Source organism: Loa loa (genome assembly GCF_000183805.2).
Source record: "Loa loa unplaced genomic scaffold supercont3.3, whole genome shotgun sequence".
In the NCBI taxonomy this organism is placed as follows: domain Eukaryota; kingdom Metazoa; phylum Nematoda; class Chromadorea; order Rhabditida; family Onchocercidae; genus Loa; species Loa loa.
In genome coordinates, this window is record NW_018108183.1 from 1,083,695 (window position 1) to 1,091,861 (window position 8,167).

At 32.0% G+C, this 8,167-nt stretch overlaps 3 protein-coding genes across 3 annotated transcripts; all 3 read right to left on the minus strand.

Moving 5' to 3' along the window:
- Positions 1-1,111: 1,111 nt before the first annotated feature.
- On the minus strand, positions 1,112-1,749 carry LOAG_10671 (hypothetical protein; the record flags this gene model as incomplete). The annotated part of the gene is made up of 4 exons (XM_003146195.1): positions 1,112-1,171; positions 1,411-1,521; positions 1,579-1,670; positions 1,710-1,749. 4 exons carry the CDS (start codon positions 1,747-1,749, stop codon positions 1,112-1,114), a joined length of 303 nt encoding a protein of 100 aa, XP_003146243.1.
- Positions 1,750-2,515: 766 nt separating this feature from the next.
- Positions 2,516-2,662, minus strand: LOAG_10672 (hypothetical protein; the record flags this gene model as incomplete). Its single annotated transcript, XM_003146196.1, has 1 exon — positions 2,516-2,662. One exon carries the CDS (start codon positions 2,660-2,662, stop codon positions 2,516-2,518), a length of 147 nt encoding a protein of 48 aa, XP_003146244.1.
- Positions 2,663-5,249: 2,587 nt separating this feature from the next.
- LOAG_10673 (type IIB DNA topoisomerase) lies at positions 5,250-7,868 on the minus strand (the record flags this gene model as incomplete). Its single annotated transcript, XM_003146197.2, has 8 exons — positions 5,250-5,468; positions 5,817-5,928; positions 6,191-6,305; positions 6,399-6,489; positions 6,559-6,777; positions 7,081-7,189; positions 7,407-7,532; positions 7,705-7,868. The coding sequence occupies 8 exons, from the start codon at positions 7,866-7,868 to the stop codon at positions 5,325-5,327; spliced, it is 1,080 nt and encodes a 359-aa protein (XP_003146245.1). The 3' UTR covers positions 5,250-5,324.
- Between the last annotated feature and the right edge of the window lie 299 nt (positions 7,869-8,167).

Sequence of the window (8,167 nt, forward strand, 5' to 3'; positions counted from 1 at the left end):
CCCCCCCCCTCCCCCTCCTCCCTTTCCTTTGTTTCACTAAACAAACAGAATTCTATAATATCAATATTAAAACGAAAAATATGCAGACACACACACATACACAGACACAGACACACACACACACACACATAGACACACACATACACAGACAGACATGAACACAAAGAAGTTGGCGACATTATCGAGATTTTTATCTAACATGCTTGTTATGTTTTCCAGATGAAAATGGATTTTTGAGCTACACTATATGTAATATAATTAATTGAGTGCTGAAAAATGACAGATTAAAATTGTGAAATGTATGATTGCAATAAATAATTTAATTTTTGAATGATCAAATTCACAGTAATACCAATATAGCTTAGATGTTTTTGTATATCCTATTATATGGTGATTATATTGAAGAAAAAAAAAAGAAATTCATGCCTATTATTCCAAATTTAGCGGTTTAATTCAAGCTATTATGATTGATTTTGACAACATTGATAATTAAAATATATAAATAATGATATATTATTGAAATGATAATTGATATCTGTGAATAGCATAGTTATTATTACCTAGAAGGGATAAATAATACATTCAAAGAATTGTACTGTAATTCAGTTCCAATTAATTTTTTACTCGATACAAAGTTCATTTTTGCAGTGATTCTTTTTCAATTTATGATCTCATTTCCAATTATAGGTAAAAAGGAAGAAATTTTTCACTGGTTTGGAATATATACCATAACATTTAGAATCTTCAACCATATATTGTGAAAATTGTACTGTATCGAAGGTTTGTCAACGACTGATTATTCGAAAGGCTTATAAAAGGCTTTTGAATATTTATTCTTTAATAAAAGTAATGAAAAGATATTGGCGAATAACCAATCAGTATCGATTACTTATCTGCATTTTGATATTCATATAGATATAGTTTAAGAGATTTGTTGTACAACTGCTAGTTGAGAAATGGTCGGTATCCAAGCAGTGAATCCTTTACAGTTCGTATCTCTTATATAATGAATGTTTACAACAATCCAAAAGATTAGAACAGATTGACCAGAAATCCTTTACAATATGCCGACATTCTTACATAATTAAGATGAGATTGTACCAGAGACTCTTTATAATACATCAACATTATTTTTGTACTGAAATAATTTCGATTTTTCCACTATTCCCAACTAAAAAAGGATAAGAATTTAAGGAGAAAGAATTTGGGGATTGTAATGAAAAATGTTCGATTTGACAGATATTTGTCGCTTTTCCCTTATTGGTCTAGAGCTTGTATTATTTCCATAGAAATGGCTATAATTTCCCTTTTATTCAAAACTTTAATAGATGATGGATAGAAAATAAATCGAATTAAATCAATTTTCATCTTGATGGTGATTAGTATAATATATACGATAAAAATTCTTACACCAATATCGATCAATTCCCAATGTGTCGCTAATTCCGTTAATTCTTCTTGTATTAACTCTGGAATTTTGTCAATTTCATTTCCTAACTGCTTCGCTAATTCTCCTTGTGTCTTGAAATCTCATCTGTTGTTGGTGAAATATTGGGTTAATTGTTTCTTGTCAGTTACCTCCATTTCTGTATTGATTTTTTCAATTTCGAATTTACTAACTATTCCTTCTTGAATATCCTTTTGATTACAAAATTTCATTGAATAACGATCTCCATATTTAATAATATTTAATAATAATATTTAATAACTTCGACGATCTCCATATTTAATAATAATATCACCATCCATCAGATGTCGTTTAACAAATTGACAATTTGTTATCGTAATTGTTTCATTTTCTTTGTTAAAAATAAATGAAGTTTGGAACTCATTTCTAATACTATAATTTCCATGTTTATTAAAAATCCTAATCTTCCTATAAAACAATTTTTGGTTACTTCCTTCTCAATCCATAGAACAATATTTGTATTAGTTATTCATTTTCCGCTTTATGCAGCACAGTGCTCAGTATCTAAACTTCTAACCTTCCTCCATCATAAAGTAATATTTCTCCTTTTGTTAATACATTTATAGATTAACATTTGATATCTAACCATTCATAGGAATATTATATATTATTATTCATTATTCATTTGTTACGAGAAATTTGTTTTAAGATAATCCCATCTACTTTCTTTTGATCATCTAAAGCTCTACAGAAATGAAAAGATGTCACCGAATTGTTTGGTCGAAAATCACGGATAATGATTATCTAAGGAACGCTTTAGTACATACTGTTCTGGTAATGCTACTGTATTTTGTTACACATATTCACACGTGGGTTTGTTTTGATTATATACGGAAATCATAATTGATGTGATGTTTTGTTCTGTGATCTCTTCATAATCCTATTTTCTTGGAATATTGAATGGAATACCATTTACAGTATCCATTTGCAGTTCTCCTTTATCGTAGCTTGTACTGATATCATGAGAATCATTGCTATTATGAATATGCTTTTCATTATTGAATTAGGCTTACCTGACTCTGTTTGAATTCGTCGTTTCCTGGTCTGTTAAGGGATAGGTTCTTCTTTTTGTTTGTCGACCTTCTGTATTGGCTTTTTAAGAGTTATCGATTGAATTTCGGAGTTTCTTTCATCGTTAATTTTCAGAGGACAGTGCATATTTATTGGTCTATCGAGAATTTTTCCATGTGGCATTTCTATCATGGTGCTTCTCCATCTCTCCCTCTTTATTCGTTAATAGTTCCTTTGAATTGTTCCAATGCCTTTTCGTCATCGTTGGTATCAGGTTATCCCTGAATATGTATGAATTCTGGTTTCCAGAATTGATCTATATCTGGGATACTAGGCACATTAATCACATTGGTTGATTTGGCTTTGATCGATACTGCATTAGAATTGTGGAATTTATATACGTATCCATTTCCAGTGTCATGGATCCAAATTTTCTATTATATTGACCTTAAAGATCATTTTCTTTTTTCCAATTCTTGCTCGAATTTTTGTCTTGGTTGTAAAACATGGTTTAGGTGTTTCATTGCCAAATGAGGCAATATTCCATTTTTTTTCTTCCGTTTCTTTTAGATTTAATTAATTTGCTAAATCCTTGAATATAAAGGATATCTGCGAACCAGTATCAAACAACGCCAAAGCTTCTTCTTAGACTTTTGGTATCTTCGAGTTGATCACTTTAATTTTCATAAACAAAAGTAAAGCTTTCTTTCCTTGTTGATCCTTTTGTTCAATTATTGAATTGGTTGTTGAAACCATTTTTTTTCTTTGATTAGTCCAACATTTTATCTGCTATCCTTGTATTTCAATGCAATATTATGAGGATTTTTGCAATGGAAACATAAATGTTTCTCTTTATTACATCATTTGCCTTACGTCCTGCTTGAAGACAATTAAGGCAAACATTATTCTCTCTCAAATGTTCCATTCGTTGTTCGTGAATGAGATAAGTTTGATATTCGTTATCCCAGTGATATAAGGTCTCCTTATCTTGCCGAATTTTGCATTTTTCTTTGAATTTGTACCCAACTTGTAACTGTTTGTTTTAGGCTGCTTGAAAGTAGCTAAACCAAAAGTTTCTCCCCTTTTTTAGCCATATGAAATTCTGCTTAGCCTAGGGTTCATTAATTTCTTTTCCTTCTCGTTAATGACAACTTGACTTCAAGTTACTTCTTCATTTCTCTGTACCAATCGTCTTAAGAAATTTCGAAGCTTAGTTAGACCATAGTTCTTTTTTCTTCTGCTCATATATGCTTTATTCATCAGCCAGGCAATCTATTCTCAATGATAGTTTCGTTCCAAAATCTCATTTTTGACCTCTAATTGTCGAAGTATTCCTTGAGTAGCGGTTAGTTTTTCATTCTCAATCATTTCTTTTGATGGAATGTGTACAAGGATTTTTTAACAGTACATCGACTTCCAAATTTCCTCATCGACATTTCTCTTATGACGTTATAGTTCTCTGAAGTGATGTTGTAGTTTCTTACAGCTTGTAAAGTGTCTCCTTCGAGACAAGAGACTAAATAGTTTCATTTCTGAATATTTGGTATAGTTTGGAACTGCACTTCAGCATCAAAGCTGCTCCAGAATTCTCATCACATTTTTGGATCACCACTGAATACTGGTAGTGATAGCTGTGACAAGTTCACTGTTTGATGAGCTACTTGGGATGACTTCTATCGTGTTACTTCTTCATTTATATAGTCTTGACTTAAACATTGGAGTGCTAGCTCAGTGTCATTTTTGTACATATCTAGAATTATAATAGCTTCTTTACCGCCACTAATCAAATTTAAAGTACCGTTTTCGTCGTCGACCATCTCTTTTATTTATCTTCTTCCTTCCTTATTTATGGGACCTTGACTCGCTTGATAAATTCTAACCATTCCTGTTGGTCGATTCGAGAACGCTGATATGTGGTCCGAAGCGTCCCACTTTTCCTTCGACAATTCATCTCTCGATCTCATATTTTTGATGTTATTCTTTTAATAATTGTTGATTTAGAAGCGTGACATTCATATCTTTGATTTCGTCGAGTAGCTTTTTTAGCTGGTTGAGCACTTCTAATTATGGTAGCTGCCATCATCTCGTCTCGGCTCGTGGTACCAAAAATTTGTGAAAGTTGCGTTCTATCGAAGGTTTGTCGACTGACAACTATGACTGGTTGTGCGTAAAACTTGTAAAAAGGCTTTTGAATATTTATTCTTTAATAAAAGTAATGAAAAGATATTGGCGAATAACCAATCAGTATCGATTACTTATCTGCATTTTGATATTCATATAGATATAGTTTAAGAGATTTGTTGTACAACTGCTAGTTGAGAAATGGTCGGTATCCAAGCAGTGAATCCTTTACAGTTCGTATCTCTTATATAATGAATGTTTACAACAATCCAAAAGATTAGAACAGATTGACCAGAAATCCTTTACAATATGCCGACATTCTCAAATAATTAGATGAGATTGTACCAGAGACTCTTTATAATACATCAACATTATACTAAAATAATTCCGGTTTTCCCGACACCATATGATGAAGTGTTTGGGGAGAATAGTATGCTGCTTTATTAAGTAAAATTAAATCAACGCATATTCCGACAATTTTATTTACAGAAGAACAAAATAATTTAAGCAGGAAACATGAATATATGTGTTCTTTTTCCTTGATAAGGACAAGTAAATTATGATTTCCTTACCAATAAAAAATTCTTTTTTTGGATCATTTAATATCGCATAGATTCCTATGTATTTTACTGACATTTATTCCATTAGATCTGCTCCACTTTTCAGTGCTGGATAATCACTTAACTACTGTGATTTGAAATGAAAGTTACAAAAGTCATTAATTTCATCCACATTGGATTATTTCTTTCTCAACAACAGCATATTTAGACAGCTTAGTTCGAAGCAAATACTGACACATGGATCCGGGTGCGATGCCACTTACTGCCTCCAGTTCTAATTTGTTGCCGCACTGGCGCATTCTTATCAACTGTAAAAATAATTATAACAAATCGACACATGATGTAAACAGTGAACTTTAGGCACGATATAATAGCTTCGTTTGCACGATTCATCTATTGAAAACAGTAAATTCACTTAACTAATGTAAATCCATTTTTCCTAATGTTAATTTCTTTCTTTACCAGGGGTAAGAGTCAATAAAAGTGAGAAGTAAAAAACTTTCCCACACCCTGAGACCTATACTACAAAACATTGGGAGATGAAAGGAATGCGGCTTTTAAAAAGATTGGCATCTTAAATTATATGATATAAAGAAGACGCACATAAGCCGTCTAAAATTCGAAAATTCTTTTCAATGTATATTAAAGTGAGAAACTTCTTCAAACAGAGCTGCATTTCCCAAAATAGCAGCTCTTTGACAGAGCTTCTCCAGTTTCGCTAATTCACGCTTTTGAAGAGGGAGAAATTGTACAGCCGAAATAACAAACCTGAAATTAAACGCTATTAAAGCAAAATACTAAAAAGTATCCGAGAACTGCATCACTGGAAAACAAAAAATGATGAAAACGAAAACTTATTTTTACATTTCTCACCGTATATTACACTTCTTTTAGGAAAAAAACGCGTCGCTACAATTATTTTCAGTGAAATTCAGCCTTCCTTACTTCTCTTTCTATATGCAACATCTCCAGGAAAAAGAAAGCAGAAGCAAATTGCCTTTTTTTTTTTTTAACAGAAAACTACATTTACTTCGGTAATTTGCAACGAGACAATCCAATCCATTCAAAATGGGATAATGTTCGATTTCCCACATCAAATTTTTTACTACAATTACCGTATTTATAGGTCATCGCTATTTCAATACCTAAAAACAAAACAGTAACGAAATTTCAATCATGTTCATCAAAAACAGTCAGTAGTTTTGAGTGAATCAAACGATGTTTCGTGATACACATACCATGTGGATCACAATCCAACAAGCCAAATAATGGAAGGTTGCTCAATTTCTTTAACATAATTCGCGTTGCAATGTCCGGATAACCTCTACCCTTAAAGACAATAAACAGTAATATCAAGTGGGTAAAATGTAGAGATATCCTCTTGATATTATCACTAACCGTCACAAGAAGTGCATTGGGGAAAAGTTCCAGAAACCCTTCGCCAATGAGTTTTTGAAAAATGGCATCCTTTTCAACCACTAATATGCATTGTGCGGTGGTAAAAAGACTTGCACGGGAAAAGTCATCAATGATAGTGGCTTTAAGTGAGCAATCCACTGTTCCAGTGCTTCCACAAATTTTTAACTGACCAATTACGAGTCCATGACCAGACGATAGCTAAAACTAACTAAATTGTATCACATATTAGAATCATATCGAGTAAATTCAACGATGAGAATCTTTCAGTAGTCTTGCACAGATATCCTGAATAAAGCCAAATATTACACCATTTTGGTTTATTCTACGCTAACTTTTGATGCTTCATGGCAGTAATTCTCAAAAAAAAGGAAAGATTTTAACAAAGTGTGTCATTACTCGTTTAAAACATGTTTTCAAACAACCATCCCAAAAAATGATAAATCTAAATTATCTAATAACTGAAATGCAGGAAATGCTATATATCAGCTATTTCTCACTTACCAAATATCCAGGAGTCGGATCTATTCCAAGCAAACAACAGGTTCGGTTGATCGAGCTATTTAAATTTCGCTGCTCACCAAATAAATTTTTTTGTTCGTAAAAAAGATCGCTATAAATTACGACAGAATCATTTGAAATGTTTATGGAATTTTATCTTAATTTCAATAAAGTTCAAAATGAAAAATTTAGGTGTTATAACTTTCATCTCGGATAGCAAAATATGGCATATTGGCACTGATCGGTATTTCTATGTCCTAATCAATATCAAAAATAAGTCGATATTTCTAACTCGATGTCATTTGGCAAAATATTCAACAAACAATTACCGTTTCGTTTTATAAGCCTTTGATATTCGCAACTGATGTATCATAGAAATCGTTCGTAGCATTTGAGCAATCCATTGGCAATTTTTTGGAGTTAACTTCAACTTATATCCTTTACGGTCAACCGCACTAAAGCAATTCTTTTAAACTAAGTGCTTGACTGCAAATACAATCAATTTGATATGCATACGATGCAGCTGTAATTATTTCAGGTTCCTTTATCTGATAATTTTAGAATCTTCGTCGAGTAGTTAGGCTGATAATGGTACTTGCCAAATACAAAGAAGGTAAAATATGAAACCATGGGTTGGATAATATAACGTATCCCCTTGGGTTTTTGCCGATATCCACTAGTGATTTCAAAAATGTCAAGCAGCATTGCTCGATATGATGCGATACATAATCAGCGGCATCTGTGTCGCAATTTTCCCGCAAATCCAATGAAAACATTCCTGATAATGGCATGATATATAATAAGAACGAAGTGAAAGGATTTACTTTCGATTTTCAAAATTAATGCTATGAGATGATGAAACTTTTCATTTATTGTCTCAAATTCGAAATACAGTAGTAAAACTAATACCTGAAACTATTAGCTATAAAAAACAATAAACAACAAATAAATAACCATAAATAACAAACAATTTGATCGTAAGTGGCATTTCGATCGTGACTTTTATCTTTTTTTTGATAATTAAAGCCATATGATTGAAATCAATAGTAATGATGACTTGCAACTGTGGCAAACCTTCAGCTTCCAATTA